This window comes from Haliotis asinina, chromosome 3 (genome assembly GCF_037392515.1).
Source record: "Haliotis asinina isolate JCU_RB_2024 chromosome 3, JCU_Hal_asi_v2, whole genome shotgun sequence".
NCBI classification, from domain to species: Eukaryota; Metazoa; Mollusca; class Gastropoda; order Lepetellida; family Haliotidae; genus Haliotis; species Haliotis asinina.
In genome coordinates, this window is record NC_090282.1 from 22,725,706 (window position 1) to 22,751,080 (window position 25,375).

At 37.1% G+C, this 25,375-nt stretch overlaps 1 protein-coding gene across 1 annotated transcript; it reads right to left on the bottom strand.

The window, feature by feature from the left end:
• On the bottom strand, positions 1-25,070 carry LOC137277686 (signal transducing adapter molecule 1-like). Its single transcript, XM_067809561.1, has 16 exons — positions 24,949-25,070; positions 23,302-23,386; positions 20,920-20,995; positions 19,576-19,674; positions 18,918-19,003; positions 16,918-16,984; positions 16,440-16,500; positions 14,613-14,743; positions 11,806-11,891; positions 10,844-10,938; positions 8,806-8,894; positions 7,954-8,044; positions 7,072-7,126; positions 6,209-6,374; positions 5,753-5,934; positions 1-5,325 (listed from the first exon to the last, which is right to left on the bottom strand). The coding sequence occupies exons 1-16, from the start codon at positions 24,989-24,991 to the stop codon at positions 5,115-5,117; spliced, it is 1,623 nt and encodes a 540-aa protein (XP_067665662.1). The 5' UTR covers positions 24,992-25,070; the 3' UTR covers positions 1-5,114.
• Between the last annotated feature and the right edge of the window lie 305 nt (positions 25,071-25,375).

Sequence of the window (25,375 nt, forward strand, 5' to 3'; positions counted from 1 at the left end):
TTTGAGTAGACCTAGGTTTTATTCCAAATATGACAATAGTATTTACACAATAGACAACAATATGCAACAGATAAATATAATGTTCATGTACATCTATGTTCAGTGATTAAATTGTGCAGGTATAAAGCATACTGAATCTCACTGGAATAACAAGATGCTGTATCACATTTAATGCAACATCCAAATAGCCCATACATCCCACAAACACAGATATCACTAGCTGTCCTACACTGAATATCATAGGTATACACAGACACATCACCCACAATTAAAATATGTCTGTAACACAGCCAGTACAATGCTGCAGCAAAAACATTTTCTGAAAATCCTTTATTTGAAAAACTCTTTCAGACAAAATATAAGTGAACTGTAGGATGACTCAAGTAAGTACATGGGTACTCATAGCATCAATGAACAAGGATTACCACTTGTCTCTGGAGATAAACTTCTTATTTTTCCAGTGAGTATAATACTAAATCCAAAGGGATAATCTGCAAGGAAATCTCTGGCTCCTTAGCCAAACCGAAAGTCCATTATTTGTACCTCAGTGAATACACTTTAGAAATGGTCGTATCATGGCATATCTGTACAGAAGAAAGACATAAGAAATGTACAATAAAATCATTGGCAAATATATTAATATTTATCATTTGCTAATGAAAGCAAAGACATCGAGCTATGTACATTTCCTGCAACATACACACAGATATCACATACATATCATGTAATAGTGCAACACCAGATAGGAGCATCCAATATCCACTGTAACATAACCCAAGGTGTAATTCCAAATGCAGTAATTTACATCTATACTGTCAAGGTGGGAATCAAACAAAAGCAGTGATCTCTACACAGAGATCTCTATATGTATACAGCTTGTTCAGCTTGACCTGATCAAGTGAATAGTAATGCATTGCCTGACCGTGTCACAACTGGTTGGGCCAATTATTGTAAAGGGGTGCACCTTTGTCAGTTGATTGTCAACATGTCCCAACAGCTGAGACAAGGTCGCTGTTTGACATCAGTGTTGAGAATCATCATCAGTGTCCTAACTTTCTTCAAACAAGAAGCTACAGATGGTTTAGTGTTTCTGATTTGGGCTTTTAAGCAGTGAGCGGCAGCAGCAACTATGTGTAGAGTGATAGTGAGATTGAACTGGATTGTGAAAGTAACTGATCAGTGACATACGTGACATCTGCATGTTGCAAAGATAGTAAGCCAACAGAGATAGCTTGTGACTGTATAAACAATTCAATTAGAACATGAAAATGATTGTTTTGCAGAAGTGTTGTTTTCCAACACAAGTCTTGTAATGAATCCACGTATCCATGCTCTGCATGTATGCAACATTAATAAGTCTCTGATGCTCTATTTAGCAACGGTTTAGTAAACCTGTTGATAGTGCCTTATGACCTATCAGGTCATGCATATGTAGAGAAGCTCAGGTCAAGCTGAGCAAGCTGAGATATTGTTCACCATCCTTATTGTAACTGAGAGCCTGACTACCTGAGAAAGTTGGTTCATGGTGTAAGCTCACAACTAACGAAAATTTTGTAACAAAATTAGTTTACAGACCCCTCTAAACCTAACAAAGGTAAAATTAACATCGAAAAACATTTCTTTCATTCCTCTGAATTCTTCTCTGGTGACCACAAATGACTTGTGAATGATCAAAATAGGTAATGTGAAGAGCATAAAATCATATTTTCCCCATCTGCCTTTCAGTTATAATATTGAAAGAAACCTGTACAGCAAGAAATACTGAATGTATGGACTACAGGAAACTGTGTTACTGACTGTAACATATGTTATATTTGGGATTACACTTTCTTAGTAAAGTACAGATTCCAGTACTTTTGTTGTGTTGAGCTGCCACACCCTCAGTCAGGCACCTAATCACCAGTACACAAAGTCAGATGCCTAACCTGTTAAGCCACCTTGACTTCCCTGTATGGGACTCAACTATGTTATATTTGATGACATTCTAAATGGCATTGTGGTATTCACAATTCATGACTATTCCTGAAAATACCTTCCCTATGTGTACAGCAAGTTAAAAAATCTACTAGGCTATACCAGTAAACATACAGAGTTAGAGTCTCAACAAACCTTGGGTAAGGTTAGTCACAATTGCACATGTAAGTGAGGTTTAGCTATGACAGCTGTTACATGTCCCATAGGATGTCACACTGGCAGTTATCATCGTTCAGCTAATCGAAAACCTAGCTTTCCCTACCACGTGTTCTTGATCGATGTATATACACATAATGCAGGGATTGCTCAAAGGGATTTCCACTACATTCAGAACTAAAATTATCGATGAGCTGTCTGTAACACCACTTTCACCAGTCTTTTGCTATAGTCATCTGTCGCAATGACGCTTTTCATGTTCTCTATGTCTATGAAAAATATGATTTTACTTTGCCTTTTTTCAGTGTCATGTAGAAAGTGGGTGTCTCAGAATGCAGGTGTCATCCATAAACACCAAGAAAAGCGTTATAGCTAAGTGCGAAAGTGTTAAGGTCTGACATTATCTCAGGAGATAGCCCTAGGTAATGTATGATCACAACTTTACCACTGATTAAAATCGCAGCACTGGTGCTGACAAACCAAGCTACACATTCAAGGCAAACTGGATGTGAACTCAGGACAAGATGGGTCAGGTATACTGTAAGTATGTAACTCTGCACATAAGGCTGCAGGCTTCAGCTGGCTGGACAACCAGACACTCACATTCAGCTGGTTGTTTTTTTAATACTGCATTCAGCTATATTCCATCTATATGGCAGTGGTATGTAAATAACTGAGTCTGGACCAGACAGTCTAGTGATTAATAGCATTAGCATTAATCTATACAATCGGGATACAGTGATATGTGTCAACCAGGTCAGTGAGCCTGACCACCCGATCGCATTTGTTGCCTCTTATGACAAGCAGGCCACATTCAGTATTATCTGGGCTTTTTGTATAGGTGAAAACCACAGGGTATCACATAACCTGTAGAGTCCATCAGTAACACTCAGCAAGCTGGCAATAAATTACTATAATATAACAACTACTTGCTCATGTAACTTGGGACCTTTACACTGACATACAAGATCAAATGTCAAAATATTTTCTCATGAAAATATTCAATGAACTCATCTTATTGAGATCTATGGCAGACTTTTTCTCAGTGATAAATATCTCAGTCTAACATGCTGCCACTCAGAAATCTCCAGTTGAAACACTGCGTCAATATATGCCTAAATTTGCTACAGTTTTTTTTGAATATTTATTTGAATTAATGAAACATTAAATATTCTTACTGCTTTATATCACACTCTTGAACATCAAGTGTAGACGAAGACTGACTTTATACACCAAGCAATGTTTTGAAGAAAACAAACTTCAGTTTGTGACTCTGACAAACTCACATTTTGATTACTGACGTGTGTGAGATTTGTCTGGCTAAAGGTGGTTAATGTCATGTTTTCTCTAGACTCTCTATCACACGTTACACGTCCTAAGCACATTCAAACCAGGGCTGATCTGATTGGGACACAGTATTGCTTCATCATCCTAGCAGCTAACAATCTTGGGACATCATCGAAAATTGTTAATGTTGTTCAAGTTTAGACTTGTGCTGTTTCAAAATCAGTACTGGATGCTCATGATGGTATGTATGTCATTCAACAGCATTTGTATTAGGTTTCTAAAGCAGAACTGGCCACTTTCTAGTGAAACTACAAACTTACCTATGTTGAATCTTCAAACATGTAAATCCCCATAATGGAGCCTGATCTCTACCCTCCTTTTGGAAGAGGATCAGTGAGAACAGTTACCCTTTGATACATGCATACATGGGGCATGATATTCTATTAAAAAGACTAAGCACCACTTCAATTCTTCATATCATATGAAAGAATCGGGTCGTCCTTTAAACTTTGAGTATCACAAAACAAAATTTCATGCTCATTTGTAAATCATCAGGTATTTATACAAATTCTTATTGAACTCATACTTATGTGTAACCAATGTACAGTCAGTCTTTCTTAAATTTAAATGAATCTTAGTACAAAAAACAAGAATCTTATGTAACATTTTGGATTTACATCAATCTGAATGAACAGTATAAAAGCAACTGAAAAGCTACACATGAATTGGTGAAAACATTATAAGGTAATGCCACAAATCTAAATGAACTATGTGCATTTCAATATAAACAAATAAATGAATGAGGTACTAAGACACATGTTGAGAGAGAGTGTGTACAGTACGAAGTGGAGGGTCAAACTGGCATATGCTGTTCCATGGAATCGAGAAACCAAAACAAGACTATTTGTTCACAAAGTAACTTCACAGATACATTTTATACATTTTTCAGTCACTTCAAAATGTACCACAAGAAGTCATGATAACCGTGCATTGTCTCATTCACGCTGTAGCCATTTGTCATCACTCTGAAGTACAATAAGCACAATAAGGAGAAAGATATTTTCTTGCATATAAGGAATAGTTCAATTACAGTTGGGGCAACCACCTATTCACACTTCAGAACTCTGAAATCGTAAGGGGCTTTCTAAATCATGTAATGCATAAAGAGGGTTGTATTTTTGTACACTACATAAAATGAGATTATTTCAGAAGCCATTTTGTCACCATGCAGTTTTCACAACACTGTAGAGTAAAATCATCTTCAGTTCAGTTCAGTTCAAAATCAAAAACAATATATGGGATTATGACAAATGGCATCTTCATTAGAGATCAGTGGTACCCGAATGAAACAAAGGTAGCTTTTCTTGCTTTTCTTGATGGTCATTGAACCACAGGAACATCAACATTATGAAAATTAATCAGCAAGGAGAAGAATATAAAATTAGACTTTCATAAACATCTTGTGAATCCTTACAGGAAGGAAGTTACATTCCAATGCCTGTGTTACATGTTACACATGTATGCTAAAATCCATGCTAACATTCATGCTTCCTTGTGACAACTGTAATGGCAAGGCTGCACACTCTGTCACACTATCAAATCTGTCACTTCATCACTGATTGCGTCCGATTGGAGTCATGAAATGACGAGCACAAAGACATCTCCATTTTGCACATACAAGCTTGTCCACTCCTGCCTCACAGTAACGGCTGCTGCTGAAGAGGGGGCTGGTACACTGTCTGAGGCGGCAGACTTTGGTAGCTCCCTGTCTGCCCTACTAACTGTGTGGGCATAGCACCACCATTTTGCACAGGCTGCTGTGGCAGATTTGTGGGACCAGAGGCCATAGGTAAATTGTTAGCTGAGGGCACGTTAGCGTATGTCGACTGTGGCATTTGATTGGGGAGGCTGTGAAGAAAATGACCATTTCAATGATATTTTCATATTTCCTTAAAAACGATGACTTTAGAGAAAATGTGTGGATACAGCTGCTGACAAAGACTACACTTAGTAGTAAGTGATTCAGGTTATACATTGCTTTTAGCAACATTCCAGAAATATCAAGGCAGGGGACACCAGAAATGGGTTTCACACATTCTACTTAAGTGGGGCTTAAGCACATAAAACATACATACATGCCAACATTTTCCCTTTTTGTGAGCAATATATCCTAATTTCTGACAGTACTTCAGTAATATACAACTATGCAAAGAAATGTGGATACGTTCATCTGGATACATTCATCACTTATGATCCAAGGATCATAACATGCATGAATCTGGATTTCAAATCCAGCATCAGTGAGAATGTAAACAAGTGAAGTTTTCAGTGTTACCTGGAATATTGTTGTTGTTGACTAGAGAGTGGGGGTGAGAAACTCTGAGGTGGTGGCATCACAGATCCTGGTACCATCTGACCTTGACCTTGTGGCATCTGACCTTGGGCTGGGGGCACCTGCCCTGGACCAGTGGGCATTTGGCCTTGGGGAGGATACTGAGGTTGTCCATTGTACATTGGCTGTGGAGGAAAATCACAAAATATTCAAATGAAAAACACCATACAAGCATTGTGAATATTTTCTTAAATCTGCCATAGGCCGCATCCGATAGGAAGAGCAGGAGAGAGGAGAAAGAAGAAAAAGGAAGGAGAAGGGAGAGGGTGTGTGTGTCATTCACATTGTATATGTTTGTCCATAAACCATCATCACTCCCTCCAGCCTTAAATTATGAATGGTCCCTTACTAGCAACCTTTGTAACTGAGAATCCTTGTACAACTGTTTAGATGTTCTACCTGTGTCATCTGAGCTGCAGCTGCTCCTGGAGGCATCATTCCTGGTGTGAAGCCCTGTGGCCCCTTCATGGTGTAATTGAATGCTGGGTTCTCCCTCATCAGTGAATGGTACATCTGCAGTGCCTCCATCACCTTCTTGTTCAGGTCGACCAGCTGAGCATGTTTCCTGAAAACACGGACCAGAAACACGTCAGGCACTGAATCCTTAGAACACTTGAAAATAGCAGCATATAGAAATAACTACATATATTGTATCAGTAACAAGGGCTGAAAGGATACAACTACTTAGGAGGTAAGTAAGATACATAGGTCAGGATATAACAAGAATTGCAAAAAACAAAAAAACACATTCATGTCAAATTGCTTGGAAATGTGACTGTAAACATTTCAGACCTGGTTCCAAAGAAAACATTAGCTGTAGAAACAGCTACAAGCTGTTCATACAAGCAACTTTAAAGCAGTAACTGTAACATTTGTTACCGTAAATTAAGTGAAAACGAGCTTGATGATAGATGGTGTCACAAACGGACAGTAAGTACTTTAACAAGTGTATCATTTTGTAATGATACAGACTATATAATTTACAGATAGGATCGAGCTTAACTGACACATGTCACTGTTTCCAAATTACATAGATCGATGCTCATGTTGTTTACCAGTGGACTGCTAGGTCCAGACTGGATTATTTACAGACCGCTGCCATATAGCTGGAACATTGCTGAATGTGCCATTTAACACCAAACAATGATATTGCAAGCCATATATGCAGAACATGATGTTGTTCACAACTATGAAGGTGTTGTCCAACTATCAGTCAGTGAGGGCAACATTGTGTTACAGATACTAACAGACTACATACTTACTTATCTATCTTTTCTAGTTCTGTATCTATCAATGGACCCATTACTTTACATTGCTCTGTAACAAAATTGAAAAGATTCATTCACAAATGATTTTATGCAATGCCGCTTTCAACAGTATTTCTAGCATAAATACAACAAAAAAATGTGCTGTTAATATGAGTGGAAATTCTACAAGCATTTGTGTGGTTCTGACACCTCAAATTTCAGAAAGTTAGGAAATGCGGGATTCAAACCCAACAATATGACATGATGATAGGTCCACTATCCACTAGGCTACTTGAGCTAACCCTGAATCACAGGCAATAAAGAGTTGTTTATGTGAGGAAAATTAGAGAGTGTGACAAAATGAAAGCTTTAGGTGAAATTTCTAAAGTCTGAGTGATGAAACTGCCAACCCATCTTAGCCATAAGTTTTAAAGCACTTATCTATCATAATCCTCATGGAACTAGGTAAAAAAAAAGCTTCCAAACTGCAACATGTTCCCAGGAATTTTATTGTTTATGGAAACTTATGAAAAGGCAATGTCGCTTTGGAATGCTTCCGTTAAAAAAACACTGATGAAACCATACATTCTAAGGCATTCAAAGAGATTACAAACACATTACCCTGTGCCATAAAGCAATCTAAGCGCAAAGATGATCATAACTCAATACTTTAACACAGACTTACGACAGTCATCATACTACTACTGCTTTGAGGAACGGGGCCCTGGGTCTCGTGTCAAAATGTAAACGTAGCGCTAAGATGATCGTAACTCCCACACTTTAATACAGACTTACGGCAGTCGTAGCGCTACAATCGCCTTAAGGAACTAGAACCAATCAACTGACAAAATGTTAGAATCACAATAGTGGGGAGGACCATGGGTAAATGTGGGATACCTTCAAGGTTGAGGAGTTCCTGGGAATCTGGCTGAGTCTCACCAGTGGGATCAGCATTCTGTATCAGTTGTAATGTCTCATCTATCTTACTCTGAAAGGTCATCATAAAATACTAATTAGACAGCAATCCTGGATGGATAAACCCTATAACATTACTTTACTACACAGCCAGTGGCTACTCTCTTATCACATACGTCAAATATTCAATATATGACTACCATAATATAAATGCATGAAAAGCATATTGTGACAGAAACAAAAGGACAACAAATATTTTGAGATACAATGGGATATAATAATTATGTAATTAACCAAGTCACCAAGTCTGATTCCATGTTCTTATAGGTGAATTCCTGTGAATGTTATATGTGTCTGAAGAACTATCCATTATATCAGAGTAAACGAAGCGAAGAATATATATTGAATATTAACTATTTTCAGAAAAACTCAACCCATCAGAAGTTCTCAATCAGTGTGAAGATCTGGGTTAGACTTGATTTTCAGTAATCTATGTTTGTTGTAAGAGGCGACTAACAGGATCAGGTGATCAGACTTGCTGACACATCATTGCTGCCCAGTTGTGTATGTCAATATCCATGTTGTAGATTGCTAGACTGTCTGGCCCAGATTCGATAAATCACAGAATGCCGCCATATAGTTGGAATACTGCTGGGTGCGAAGTAAAACTAACTCTCTATCTGTCTCACTCAGTAGTTCTCAACCTCACACTGCCATAACACTAAAAGAGGGCTCCTGCAAGTGCCTCGTTTTCACTATTTTCATACGGATACTTATTGCATGCCAACCTTCACAGTAAGCAGGCCATCAGAAATAATTGCTGAATCTGCTCACCTCATCTATTTCCACCTCGTCTGGCAATGGTTCAACAGTCTTCACTTCTACTTGTTCATTAAACTGTACTGTCTTCTTTTCAGGCTTGCCTACAAAAATGATAAGAAACAGCTATATCACTATGATCAACAGTCAAATATATTTGACGCTATATCAACATTTGAAATAAGTGCCAGCCTGGATTCAGAGCACCAGTTGTTATTGTATCGGGTTACCGGGTTCAACTATTTGCTGGGATATGTGGTCTTCAGTAAATTATCTTAACCTAGAATCTTTCACATAATATATTGGTAACGTTTGAGAACCATCTATCATTGTTCATGTTACCATAACTTACAGTTTCACTTTCTGTTATTTCAACGCTTTGTGCATAGGAAAGTCAACACCAGTCTTTTACAAATGAAAACTTCTCTCTGGACCACAGGCTTCACTAACTGATTTTGTAGAAACTTTAGTCTGAAACTTGTATAAAATGTAGTCTATTTTGTTTTTATTAGTTTGACAAAATGTGCCTGCAGATTCCATTCAGGGCCTGTGGATTTTAAAGCCTGCAGGCCCTGATAGCAAATTAAGGTATTGCAAACACTGCTTATATCACACTCGTGTTTCAAGGCTCTTCACTCGGAACTAACATCACAGGCTGGCAATACTAATGGTTGAATTTAACCAAATTTATCTGGCTTAAGAAATATTACAAAGTTATTTTGAACCATGACAATTCCTATAAATGATCTATATATCCATTTTGGAGTATTGCCATGGACACAGAGTTAGTTGAAGGATCAAATAGAAATGCAGCAATCTTCACTAGCAAGTCAACTCAGTTAATACACTGAGCATCTCATTTGTCAACAAATAAAAGTTCAAACTCTATGGCATGCCTCATAATTTAACATCATCTGACACAATGATAATATCTTATTTGTCATCTAAAGGTTCACTACTCAAACACAATTACTAACTTGTCTTGAGTGTAATATAGACTACCCATTAAAGGTTTACACTCACTAAGCTAAATGTAGCCACTTACTTCAGCCAACTGTTCTTAACTAGATTTTGCAAAATATTCCATTTTGAAAGGTATTGTTTACACATACACTGATGTTTTGTAAAACACATTTACAATGGTTAAGTTCAATAAATGATGAAAATCATGTAAATTTGGCAAAATCTTGACAAAACTTTACAACAACATGCAGTTGTTCACATGCACAATATTTGCACACGCTTTTCAGCAATGTGATGCATGATCCTTGTGCATAAAATCTGCAGTTGGTTTCCCCAATTTAGTGGAGAAATTCATTGTCTTTGTAACCATATACATATACATAACATTACAGTGAGTGCAATAAGTGAGGCTAAACATTTGATGGGTAGTATATCAGATATCAGTTATGCCTTGTTAGGACACCATTGTTTAATTGTCCTTATCAAAGTTCAGTGGTTTTGGGAGTATAATGAGACATACATGGATATATTTAGGATGCTAAATTAAGTGCTCCTGGCAGTCAAATAGAAAAGACTGTACTCAAAAGTTCCCTTTTCTCATATTCTAGGGATAATTTCACATTGCATTCAGTAAAAAAAATAAAATAAAATTAGCGATATTCAACAGCAAATTTCACCTATGTGCATATTTTTAGAAACTTCCATTAACATTAACTCACGACTATGAGTATGCTAAGAGACCTTCAAAAATCTAGGCCCAGGTTCTCAACAACAGATCAACATTGAGCGAGTGAGGTAAAATTTAAAGTCACAGTATTTCAGTCAAAGCATGATTATGAGCTTTCTATTCAAAAATAAACTCAGGTAATATCAATATCTGTTAACGAAGGACAGTAAAATATCTAGATCATCACAGATGTAAACATAAAACTAGCATGTAATCATTAAAAAACATATCCACAGAACAATACAATATCAAAATGGGCCTTAGACCATCAACAACTGAAGGCAGATCACTATACCTAGTCAGCACTACAGCACAGATAGCTAATATCAGTGATGTGCAGGCTTTAAGGATCTAAATACGTACTTTCTTCTGGCTCTACAGACAAATCTGCAGTGACAAAGTTGGCTGGAAACAGTCCCTCACCACGGTGATTAAAACCTTTCCACCAGTTGGGATCACTGCAGAAGCAAAGGGAGACAAGTTAAACCCTGACCGACAATGCTGGACAGAAAATGTAGACAACACTGTTTTGTGTTGACATAACACAAAATAGTATAATACATGAAGTAAGTAGTGATGTACAATCTAGTATTATGATTTTTATGGAGAAACATGTACAATATGAATAATCCCACTGCATGTCATGTACAAAATAAGTGAAATTAACTTTAAGCATAATTTAAAAAATATTTATTGTAAAAAAGTGCTGACTGCCCCTAATACATGCAGTGCTGCATCTAGGATTTGCTGTTTTAGGGCCGGTTGACTCACTACCTTTCAATTTCCACTCCAAATACCAATATTAGTGTGCACGTTATTATGTGTATGATAATAAGTCTTTAATTGGAATGTTTGAAAATTCTTCTCTCCTTGGTCCTCCACTTAAAAAAGTGATAATATAAAATATAAATCACAACTCAGGTAGGTTCCTAAAATTATATTTCATTTTGACTTGACTACTGTCATGCCGATTAGTTGGCATACGGTGTCTGGGGACTCAATGTTGCGGCTGATTATTTGGCCTGTGGTGTTGAATGCTACAACATGTGGTATATATGTAATTTTGCGTGTAAATTTTCAATTCTGCATAAAATCTGACGCACTAATTTGTAAATTTGCATATGAAAATAAGAGCATGCACTAAATACACAAATACACGCTCTTGATGCAACACTGTACATGTGCACAAATTTGATGATTCCTACCTCCCAAGAACAAAATAGGTGACCCCATTAAAAAAATTATAGCATAGCTAGTCAGGTTAACCCATGATGACTGAAGAATGATGACGGAGTATTATAAGTTTTCAAGAAAGGAAGACTTACCTGTCATCTAACACACTAATTAATTCTCCACCCTTGAATGTCAGCTCATTATCTTCTGCTGCTTCAAAGTCATACAATGCTCGCACCTGTTAAAGCAAAGATTAAAAAATACTTGTTACTGAACTTCATGCACAGTATACCTGAATGTAGTACCTACACTATCTGATTACATCTGTGAAGTGCTATCACCACTAATATTCAATATTCAAGAAGATGCGCACACATCCACGAGCCAGTGGCTCAGATAACATTGCCCCCTACCTAAAGTTAAACAAACCCATACATGCTTCAGAGGGCAGTACGTTTCCACAAAGACTGGGTTGTCATGTGGAGGAGTCGCAAAGCAATATCAAGTAAGGTTACTTCCATCAGCCTTGAACTCATGACTGCATGGCTGCATTCATTTATTAGTGAATGGCCTGACCCCTTTCTGTCTTATTACATAATGTCCACTGTAACACATGGCCACAGAGAAGGCAAAGGATAACATGGCCTTCATGATTTGCACCTACTGTCTTCACCAACACGTCTTCTTTGCAACAGACCGTTTTTCTTTTTTCCTTACTAGATGGAGAACATAACATGTTGTTTGTTGAACAGTTTATGGATGAAAAGATATTTGGATATAAGGAACAGGGAGGAAACACATTCTTACAGCGTTTTACTCTCAGATAACCTTTCCAACAGTTTCACACTATTTTAAGTAATTTATCATTTTAAAAAATTTTTTAATTCATTGGAGTTAGTCTGTTTATTAGCTTAGTGTAAAAAAAAGTCCTGGTCTAAATTCTGTATTTAATGTCCCATTGTCAAACCAGGTGAGTGTTTGTGTTGGTGTGTGTGAAATCCTCAATGTCAACACCAATATAATCAAAATAGGGTAAAATAGAAAACAAGACATATTTAAGAAATACAGTTCGTTTTACCAAAATGTATAGTGTAATAAAGCACACTTTTGCCCTGAAATATTATAGTTAAACGATGTAATAGTTCAGGGCGAAAATGTGCTTTATTACACCGTACATGGTGGTAGAACAAACTGTATTTCTTTTCTAAGATGACGTATTTTATAATTTTAAAGCCTAATTTCGATTAATCTATGGCAGAAAACAAACGACGGTGTCTGTAACCTAACTTAAGAATCCTCGCACAGGGCTAACTGATGCGCTGTTCGTTTTAATGTGTCAGCCCCCTACTTTACGACAAGCGCTACTAGAAAAACAAATGATGAACAGTTTGATGACGGTTTATGTTCGGGTTAAATATCTTCTTTAGATCATTTTAATTATATATGTGATTCTCTTAACCCATACAAGGTAATATGACCGTCTCATTTCTACTACTAACGAAAGTTTAGATCAGTACATTCAGCTGAAAGTGAAACTGACTAGTCATGCAATATTCCACGATTGCACTGTGGGAATGTAAACACTGCAAACATTACTGTGTCTCTGTAAAATTTTGAGTCGAACTACGACACATTTTATCGTTCGGAACACATAAACGTAATGTTTCCACCAGTGATGTTAGCTGTGTGATGCAACTGCAAACCAAGAAATGGGATGCGATGAAGCAGTTTACTGTAGGAGGCTGTACGAGGTGATGGCAAATTGACATCCATCGTGACGTCGGTTACATTGTGACATAATGCAAAAAAGTTTGATTACGAGGGGGCAGACTGGAATTGCGCAGTGATGTCAACACATTGTGACATAATGCAAAAAGTGCACATTATCGTCTGATAAAGTATTGTCGGCGCCTTTGATCTTTCACCGAAGCCTCTTAGAAAAAACGTTCAACGACCACTGAGGAACAAATCAATCTCCATCCTGATTCCATGCCAGTGTCTATTGATTGACAGTTTTATTAACGCTGCACTCAGCAACATACCAGCTACATAGTGGCGGTCAGTAAATGGTTAAGTCTGGACCAGACAATATCGTCATCAAAATCAAGAACACCAAACTGTAAATAGACTACCCTGTGTGCAGGGTAGTCTATTTTGTTTTTATTAGTTTGACTTTAACAAATTGGGCCTAAGATTTCATTCAGGGCCTGTAGATTTTAAAACCAGCAGGCCTTAATGGTCAACTTACAAATTATAGTACTGCAAACTTTGATACGACGACATAGTCAACTAAGTCAGCAAGCATGACCCTCCGATTCCCTTAGTCATGTCTTACAAGCATGGGTTGCTGAAGAGCCGGTCTAAGTAAATGTAGTCTCAATACTTCTCAGTACACTCCACCACTGAGTCTAACAAAACCTAGTAGGAGGTCGTGTCAGGTAACCTTTGGGATTGACCAATCAGAGCACAGCAAACCAAATAGTGAAAGTGGACATACGCACATACCCTCTGAACTTTTACATCGGAATGGTTTGTACCCAAACAATTCCTAATGCTATTTTCCAGATGATGCATGCTACAATACTGTCAACCGTGAGTAAACAGTCACTGAAAATAAACAGTCGTTTTTTGTCAATATTCAATGATGTCAGCTTATGGAAATATTATCTAATGGTAACCATGTCATCAGAAAGCCCTAAACATATCTACTACATGCCAAATACCTGTGTTTTATGCAGATTTTCGTTTATTAAGGCATCAGAGTCATTGACTAGTGGTTTTTTTAAATCCTTCAAAACCCTAGTAGCCATTGTCTAACTGGTTAAATCCGTTCGACCTTCTCGCGTTCGACTGGACAGTCAAAGATCGCTCAAAGGTTACCTGACACAACCTCCTACTAGGTTTTGTTAGACTCAAGGCTGTTTAATTAGGAAAGGAAATGATCATGCTGACAACAAACCTTCCTTGGTTCTCTGGGTCTTGGTGTAGCATACATGGCTGATGCTCCTCCTGTAGACGTGTTAAAGCTAGTTGGGTACAGACTGGTGGTCTTGGCAGATTTATCTGCCTCTTGCAGTGACAGTGCAATAGCTGGAAAATGTTAAACACAAATGAATTGCACATTATTCTATGGCACTTCACTGTCTTACAAAGCGAGTTTTTGTCTTTGTTATCACTGAACTAAATATAGAACATGGCTGATTATCAAGCTATTGCGTCCTGACTGGCTGTAAACAGTGTATGTATGTGTTAAACTACACTAATTAATAAAACATATTTATACAGTTGGCTACAAATATTTGTGTGTGGAATAACTCAACATTTCATATTATTGCCCAATATATGGTTACTGGCTGGGTATGGATTACTAGCAACTTTACTTGAGTAGAGTATTCAGTCTGTGACATGTGATCGGCAGATTTTATTCTGCCTTTGACTTGAGAGTTTTGGTAAATACTCTTTCTTATCACAATAGTTTATGTAATATATTATTGATGACACAATTTTCATACTGATAATCAATCCTACCTTTTCCAAATGATATCATGTCAAATTAATTATGTATTCAGCCAGATCTAACAATTACACAACTGAAATATCTTGTTTTAGTTATTCGCACAATTGTTTCACAAATCAGTGTGTACAACACAAGTTCTCTGGATGACAGCAGAATGTCACACTAGTACTACAAACTGGTAGTACTGAAACAGAGTTGTCATGATACACCAATGCCACAATGTGATACATATCACAGTACTGGTAGTCTGATACATACGATACGTATCATGATACTTTGTCCTTGTACACCGAAAGATTAAAGATATGGAAATAATATACTGGTATCTAGAATCAACACTGATACAGCTGGTATTTTGGCACAAAAATGAAATAAACTTTGTGAAAATGATCTACAATCAGAGCATTTTCACTGCCTTTATTTAAACTTAGAACTTGTTATAAAGGAAGTTTTATCATAATGTTCTCCTACAAATAATCATATCATTTTCATACGTCACTAAGACCAAACAAATCATGAAAAACTTTCTCATATTTCTAAGCATGAACTTGTGATCAGGCACTTGGCATTTGTCAGAAAGTCTGAAAATTATATACTTTCAAATAAAAAAAACAATGTAACAATTTGAAACTTGAAATGCAACAAATTTGAATATATATTCATTAAGCATTTGTGTCAAATATCAAAAGGGCTGTTTCATAGTTGCTTGAGTCTATACCGCTGGCTGGAAACTTGCACTTGCAGGTGTTCATGAATATATCTGGTAAAGTTGCACACTTCGATGTGAATAATGGTTTCAAACTCTCGTCTGTAGTAACTTTCGCAAGCCTTTGACCAGCATCTGTTGCACTTTTAGGATGGCGTATCTCCAAATGGGTAAGCGTATTTGCAGTGTTGTCATTATAGCGAGAAATTGTCCCATACAGCGAACAGTACACTTTACTTTTGTCTTTAAACATAAGGAAGTGTTACCATGTTCAGCTTTAAATGTGCTACTATGAAATCTGAAGGCCACTGCCCTTGTATCACTAGTAAACTTGCAAATTTTAAGGGGCCATTTTTCTTTCTTATGTGCAAAATGGCCCATGTCTCGTGCCTTTCCCAATCCCTGCATATGAGCACTGCTCCAAGGATTTTCAATTAGAAACCTATTACTGCTTTTGTGGCTGTCTCTTCAGACAAGCATGGAACACTGGGGACCTACACTTTGCTGGGTTTCCACTGCAGTATTTCTACTCATAATGGTAGTTATTGACAAGATATCCTCACCTTTGGCAATATCATCCTCTTCCTGTTGTCCTTCTCGAACAGTAGACTCAACTTTCTTTGGCTGAAAGACCGAATAGATCATAGATGTAATACAGCTTCAAAGGCTTGATCATTTACCTTCAAATGAAGTCAAGTGAATCACTTATATCTTCTTATATACTATCCTGTATAAATGTGTGATAACAATCATGTAACTAAACAAAGTATTGAGAATCAAACAGCTGTTATATTTGGGAACATATTTCTTTCTGAAAACACAAACATGTTCCAATATAGAGCTAATTCATAATCCAAATTTTTAACAGTGTGGGTCACATTCATTCACAGGAAATTTAAACCAAAGCATGTCCATAAAATTTTTTTGAGTCAAACTTGTTTGTCATGAAACAATGGCCTTCAAAATCAGCAATTCCACAGTCAGTCATGTGAATCAAACAAGCAAACACAATTAAGATCAGAAGAAGACAATCCTACATACCCCTGCATCTGGATCAGAAAAGTCAGTCCCTTCCTTCTTGAGACTTTCATAGAATGAAGGAATTAAGCTGAAACAGTAAAAAACAATTATATTATTAACCTTGATACTTCAAATATATACCAGCCAAACTTATTTACTAGCATCAGCCAGTGCTCTGTGGACTTTGGTAAAACCAGAATAATTTTATTTCTTGTTTTATGGATCTGCCAGTCACATTTTTTTTTGAAGGATAAGAACAGAAATAAACAAGGGTCATCAAAAGATGACATTGACATATCCCCCTGGCCCCCACATATTTGAAAGGACAAATCATCTGACAGCTACTTAATCTCTTTGTTTTGCAGAAAAATGAGTTCTGCTCCTGAAACGAAGCCCATCCCTCCATTTTGAGACCAAGTCCAAAACATTTCCATGGAAACTGAGAAAATAATGAATCACAAAAACCTGTAAATACCAAGAGGCACCACTTTGGGGTCCGGCACAAATATCTACCAAGTTTTACCAACAGATATTATGAAGTTTTTTTAGTTAAGCTCTGAAAACGAAACACTCCTCTCACTTTTGAGACTAAGTCCGAAACGTTTCCATGGAAACCCAGAAAAAAAGAAATCCCCAAAGCCTGTACATAGCAAAAGGCACCACTTTAGGTTCTGATTGATATATCTACCAATTTTGCAGAAAAATATTGAACAGTTTTTGAGTTTTGCTCCAGAAACGAAGCCCATCCCTCCATTTTGAGACTAAGTCCAAAACATTTCCATGGAAACCAAGAAAATAATAAATCACAAAAACCTGTAAATACCAAAATGCACCACTTCAGGTTCTGATTGATATATCTACCAAGTTTTGAAGAAAAGTAAATGAGTGAAACAAATGTAAACAAAATAAAAACTTTTGCAGAAAAATACTGAACGCTTTTTGAGGTCTGCTCCAGAAACGAAGAACACCCCACCATTAGACTAACACCAAAATGTTCCATGGAAAAACCAAAATAATAAAAGTGCCAAAAATAACAGCAAAAGGCACAACCATAGCTTGAGATTATCATATCTATCAAGTTTGGTCTAAAAATATTGAATGGTTTCTGAGTTATGCTCTGGAAACAAAATGATTACGGACAGATGAGCGGACAAACAGACAAGGCGTCGACTATATCCCCCTGCATTACATGCCGGGATAAAAATAAATTTCCCCATTAAATAACAAAAAAACAAACCTTAAGATGGTTTATTTGCAAAAATTGTATTTACAGCTTGTTCAGCTTGACCTGATCAAGTGAATACTAATCATGCCACAACTGAAGGGGTGTGTCTTAGCCAGCTGACTGTCAACATGTCCGAACAGCTGAGACAAGGTTGCCGTTAGTGTCTCAGTGTCGAGAAATCATCAGCAAGGTTCTAACTTTTTCAAAGAATTAGCTACAGATGGTTTAATGTTTCCTATTCAGGCTTTTAGGAAGTCAGCAGCAGCAGCAGCAGCAGTGAATTCTTTAATTTCTTAAAGTAACTGATTTTATGCTGCAAAGTTAGTAAACCAAACTAAATTGTTTATGACTGTAAAATCAATTGAACTAAAAGATGAAATGATTGTTTTTCCATGCGAGTTGTTTTCCTGAAGAAGTTCTGTGATGAATCCATGAATACATGTTTTGCACGAATGCTGCAACAACAACAACATTCTCTGCTCCCCTATTAAATGATGTTAACTCGACCAGCCACTTGTGCCATTTGACCTGTCATCAAGCTGGTCAAGCAGAACAACCTGTAGATTGTATTTTGTCTCATATACACTTCCTAAATTTCCAAAAGTAAAAAACTTTCAGTATCTAGAAGGAATATTACTTGGACTGGTGATTTTATGTTTATTTCCCTCCTGTCTTAAGATTTTTTAGGACAAAAATCTGTAAACAAGACATAAAATTTGTCTGGCATAATGGAGATTCACAGAGCACTCTGCTAGGTCTAAAATAAACACTACATGAAAAACTGATGTTGACTTACTTGAGAGCAGGGTCATCCTTGAACTCTGGCATTTCTGCCCATTTTTTTATCATATAACGCAACCTCTGTGCCACCTTAGGATGAGCCTGGAAACCAACATTATATCCTTTAAATCATGAATATGAGAGAGTAATTAGGGTTTTACACTGCTTTTAGCTATATTCCAGTAACATCACAGCAAGTGACACCAGAGATAGGCATCACATGTTGTAGCAATGTGTGGAATCGAACCCAGGCCTTCTGCTTGACAAGAGATCACTTGAACTAATAGGCTACCCCACTGAACATCATGAAACAAAGTGAACACCACTTTAACAAATTCAACATGTAATCCTTTGATACTCTTCCTGTTTAATATTTACTAAAATTAAATGAAATCTAAAATATAACCAAGATCTTTTCACTTATATACAATTTTAGGTTAAGGGATGCAGACCATTTAGTTGATGATCCAGTTCTAACTGGGAGATTCAATCCTGCATACTCCTTACCTAATTCCAACACTGTTCCTATTCTACATGCATTAGTAAAAGACAAAACAGACTAGAACTACGTCATCAGAATGATATCCATTAGAGTGTGAAATGACATCAGCATTTTTGACACAGAAACTATGACTGTCTTAATGAGACTTGAACATACTGCTCCAGCTGCTTACCTTTTGGTTGATGAGAGTTCGACATTCAGACACAAAGTCTCTGGAGCAGATTTCCAAGTGGAAAGGACGTCCACAGTTGTTGATACATGCATCTAACAGCTGAAAGTCATCACATACAGTCAGCTTTACACAAAGTGACAACAATTTATTGGGATAAAACAGTTTCAGTCTATACCTGCACATCAATCAAAATTTACCATCTCTCCTTTTGTAAGAAGATGGCTACATGTGGTAATTTACAAGGATTGTTTCCAAACCCAAGTTCATAATATCAAGGATGGCAACAGGGGAAAGTGATTTCAGCTGAAAATCAACTGGGCTCTGGGAGTTGCAACAGGGTCCAGGATCGATTGATTTGCTTTTAAATCTGCGGATTTCGACAGATTCTGGGAAAATTGCCATTCTTTGAATCCCGAAAGAGGCTGAATCTTTCAAAGTCCCAGAATCTGAACTCTACTGAGAAAGTGTAATCCCACACTTAACATCTCACTCCCAAACCCATTCCTTTTCAAGGATTTCATTTGTCATGTTCAAGTAGTATAATATTATGTTTCACACAAGAAATATTTTCACCAAGAACAGAAAATAACCTAAGCCTGACATAAATCTGCCATCATCCTTGTTCACACAAATCTTTCAGTGGGATCTGTGGACCATATTTTTAGTGCTTGAATACTTTTATTAACTATCATATGTCATTTTGAGCCAATTCCAATTGTTTAGTGTATTTGCATGGCATGACACAAAAACATCAAGGCTTTCAAGTGAGTGATTGAGATTAGTTTTACACCTCACTATTCCAGCAAAATTCCTGTTACATGGTGGTAGTCTGTAATCAACAGTAATACAGTGATCAACAGCATGAGTGCCAACCAATGCAATTGGGATGCAATGACATGTGTCAAGACTTGAGTTCAAAAGATAAGCTTCATGAAGCCTGTATGAAACCTGCTTACATACAATATAGACAGAATAATCATCAACAATAACATTCAACATGAAATATGTGTACAAGTATTTAATATTTACAGGTTTAGAGCTAGTGTCATAATTGTTACAATCATATACATCTATTCCATGTAGTGCTAAATATGACAACAAGCAAACTGTATTTTTTTTCACAGGAAGACATCGTTTTCACCTTCCATTTTATAATACAACAGAGAGACTTTTGTTAAGAATGACCCTTAAGAAACAAATATGTCATTTGTACTGTTATATATAGCAACACAGGTTCATAATCATATGAATCATGCATTATGTTTAAGGCCAGGCAGTGCAAGGAATAACTGTTTCGATTTTCCCTTTCATCTTTCTTAAGTACTCAATTAAACATATACTCACTGTCAATGCTTGCATGGATACAAAAGGAACTCTATGATTTAATCTCTTCACAACTGACTTAAGGCAATCTCTGGATCTGAAACAAACAAAATAACTTGCAATAAAAATGTCCTTTTTGTTAGAACTGTAGTGATGCTTGGGCGTACATTCAAACAATTCACTTTGGAAATATATGTTACTACTTGATACTTCACATAACATTGTGTCTATCATTTTTATAAGTCTAATATTCTGGGCAAAATTAAGGCCAAATACCTAACAAAAATAATAACAACTTCTCGGCACTGTAAGGTTTAATCTGAAATTCAAAAACTGCATAATGCAAAACCTTACCTAGACAGACATCAAGGTTAAGTTCAGTAGACCTCACTTCGTTTGTAGCCATTCAAACACCATGAACACCAGTGAAAGAATATATCATGAAAGGATATTCATTCTTTTAACACAAACTTGTAAAACCACTAGTATTTGTTGTAAGCAATCTTCACTTCCTCACACTTAACTTGAAATTCAAGGTTTTTTCTTTTAAGTCTTTTTCCAGGCTTTTCAAGGCAAAAATAGAATTTCAAGGCCACTTAAGGCTAAGTGCCCAAATTTTGAAGCCTTTTTCAAGATTGCAAGAACCCAGTTCTAAAGACATTTAACTTCAATACAGCCTTGCCTTGTTACATCTACAACTCCTAAAAGACAGACATATTTTCGTGGTTGGTAAATCCAAAAACATGATATTCTGACAAAATCACCTTACATGGTGCTAGGATTTACAAAAATAATTAATGCAGAATTGAGACATTACTTAAAGGTCACATGCAACGTAAAACACAACTTTGCAGATTCTGGTACCCTTCGGTATGCACTTACCGAAACAAATCATAAAAAATGCCAATTCAACCTATAAAGTTGAAGAAAACGCGATGAAAAAAAAGCCCGCGAAATCGGAGTTCAAACGTTTCACTAAATTCCCCCCAGTGCTGGGGGGAAAACTGGTTTCAACAGCTGTGCTGCGCTGCGTCCATAACGCATGCGCAGTGAATAGGTTCGCGGAGCTTGAAACAGTATGCATGCCCAGCGTCTGAGGTCGTGAGCAGTAGTCTTATCTTGGTTGTGTACACAAACAAGTAAATGATCTACTCGTTACGTAAAAAAAAAACTTGTTGATTGTGGTAAGCAGTCCCTGTCACAGAGAAAGCTCAGTGTCTGGTTTATTCACACCTATATGTCTGCCTGCCTGTCTGCTAAAGACAACATGCAGTACACAGCTTCAATCATTGACCACGTGTAATTTGAACTTAACACCTATCAGAGTATACGACATAAAGAAAATCAGTTGATTTATGACTCGTGCACCCGAGTCCCGTGTCTGCCACATTATGTAATTAGGCACGTGTGATACACATGACATGTTTTTATGTCTGTGGGTTGCAAACAAACTACATTCACTTTTTTCGGATGACTGGATCTGACGGAAACTGGTGCAAACTCTTGTCAGTTTCAAGTCCTGCTTTGTACTTGGACGAATGACAGATTCCAGCCACGCAGTAGTTTACCATCTCTACTGATGTCATTTTTGATTGGATCGAGCGCAAATTCAGAGAACATGTATTTTCAATACCCAACATCTCTATATACATTTTTCATGGATAACGACTTGTTTTAGTGTGTATGATTTTGTTTGACAACAGTATATGAATCCATACTGAAACGACGCATCAAGTACACAAAAAGAAGTTGTTATCCATAAAGAATCTTACTTTCTTGTGACTCGCTATACTTCTAAAATGCCCATCAAACAGATCATCTGTCTGCACACACAATGAACCCTCAGCAGATCAGCAAATGAAACAGCCAATCAGAATCCGTCGTTACACTTGAGTGCACATCCAGGTGCTAAGACTGGGTTCGGTCTCCCGACGGCTTCGTTTCGGGGGAAGTAAGCCCAAGTACAAAATATTGCACTTTTGAATCGCGATTATACGCTTATAATTTGTTTATTTGTTTTTTAAAAAGCAGCAATGTATATTATATGTCATGAATAAGTGATAAATGTGTTTTAATTATGTTTGATTTTTTGGTTGCATGTGACCTTTAAAGATCGGGATAAGCATTGCACATACCACTGGTACAGGTAGACAAGCCTTCAGCAACCTTGTTGCAATAGTGAGCAATGCTGAGTGATAACTACATGGCTAATTCATCATATTTCTTCCTAACCAGATGATCAAATATAGCAATTTTCAGACTAAGGGAAAAGTCCTGCTCATGAATGCCTGTGATCCCAATTCCATAATGAAAAGTCAATTCCAAAACTTCAATAAGGATACTTCAGTATCTTTTGGCATAAGAGAGCTCTATTTGTGCATATAGATTACCATGATTACATACCCATTCTGTGTCCTTGACACCTTTTCACAAATGTCAAGAATGAGACTCCAGTCCTCAGTCGTATTCATTTCACTGGTTGCCTTTTCTGTAAAGTTATCAAGAAACAACATCAACATCAGTCAGGACTTAAATGAGATCATTATCTAGGACACTGCTTTATTGTCCTTAAAGTTAAAATGTACATGTATTAATGATATAACCACATGAAAAAGGGACAAACTTATGGAAATGTCCTATTGCCTTTTGCTGTTGATACAACCAGTAAACTATTAATAAATTCCATCAATTACAACCTTCTGATTTGTGTTTGACACATAATCAAACATATGATCAAACACTTGGGCGGGTTGAGTCTAATTCCCTGGAAGTTGGTCGCCAATCAGCTAACACTGCACAAAGATTTTCTTGCATTAAAAAAATACTGCTCACTTGGTCTATTTCAGCATGTGTTCAGAAATAGAATTTGAAAGTATTCTGCCAATTTTCTTGGCAAAATGTCATTAACACATGGGCAAATGTAGTTCAGTTCACATGACTAATGCTTCAAGCAAAGCAATAACTTCACATGTGAACTTTGCACACCTAAAATATGTAGACCCTTCAAGGTCCTGGGGTAGAGTAGGCCTTCAGGAACCCATGCTTGTCATAAAAGGCAACTATGCTTGTCGTAAGAGGAGACTAGCAGGATCGGGTGGTCAGACTTGCTGACTTGGTTGACACGTGATTGGTTCCCAATTGTGCAGATCAATGCTCGTGTTGTTGGTCACTGGATCGTCTGGTCCAGACTTGATTATTTACACACCACCGCCATATAGCTGGAATATTGATGAGTGTGGCGTAAAACTTAACTCACTCACCTAAAATACGTATCAGTATGCTCTCTCCTTCTCCAGCCACAAGCCTTCCCTTCCCCCTGCCCCCATCCCAAGGCATGCCTAAACTGTTACAACCCATCTATCACACAACCATACATACACTCACTATATCAACAATGAATTCCAGACAAGACAAGGTGTTCTGGCATTCGCTCAGTGTAACTTTGGCACTGATCACTAGCCTTCTCATCTTGTCGAAAGTTAAGGACAAATGAACAAGTGACAATGTTGAACTTCAACGTCAAGTAAAAATCAGCTGATCTGATCACAAAGGCTTTTGTTGCATCACAGACACAATTACCCTGAAACAGGAAAACAATTGTCTAAATTTATAACTTTTTGCTAGAAATGATTTACCATTCCATCAAACTCGTGTTATTTAGATTTCAAGCACATGGATGTCGGAAAAAACACCACCGATGTGATGTCTATTGCGAAAGTTTATTCTCTTCTGGTGCTTGTTACGACTCCTGCTTCTCGTTCAATCGAAATGAGGTGTACATTAAGTTAAGATTTGATCAACAGAAATATCTTTTCCTGCTAGAAAACGAAGAGAACAAAGAGTGGGCGATGCAGAGACATGTTAATGTCACAACGGAGTATGTCTGAGTGAAATATGTAACATTTACTGAGATCCTAAATCTGACAGGAATAGTCCACATATTATGGTAGGACTACCCGGAACACATCGAATTTATACCGACACTAGAGACAATCGCATCGTAATAGAGCATCACATGCTCGAAAATGTATTGTACAATCAAACTCTTACCGACATCTTGGTCGAAAGGTGTATTCTGCGAGAAAAAAGGCATCTTAATGACAGATTTTTAATCAAAATACTGCATCACTTTTCATTCAGACCCTCTATGATACGCATGCGCACGTAATGACGTCATATCCATCCTTGTTTACTTCCGGCAAGGTGCGATTCTTGTTTAACCAGCGTTTGGAACTCGCATGCTATACACATATGGCTGTTCGAGCGAGGCTATTTGTCGTGTGATGAAAATCCCTGTGACAATGACTGGCCAGTTGTACCTTTATAAATACACGTGTGAGTCAAATGATACTACGCAAATAAGAGTTTATGTGAAGTGAGATACTTCTGGTTTATAACAAAACAAGCCACTTAAAACTGTATGTAGTAGAAAACAATCAAACTGAAGGATAAAAAGGTAAAGTACTGACAAGGCGGA

Bases quoted from the DNA above. Each gene is read 5' to 3' on its own strand.
- LOC137277686 (XM_067809561.1), bottom strand. From the start codon at position 24,991: ATGCCTTTTTTCTCGCAGAATACACCTTTCGACCAAGATGTCG. The intron at 16,501-16,917 runs GTATGTAGGATT...TCGGTCTTTCAG, and splicing joins TTTCTGATCCAGATGCAGGG to CCAAAGAAAGTTGAGTCTAC. The intron at 7,127-7,953 runs GTATCCCACATT...ATTTTGTTACAG, and splicing joins GGAACTCCTCAACCTTGAAG to AGCAATGTAAAGTAATGGGT.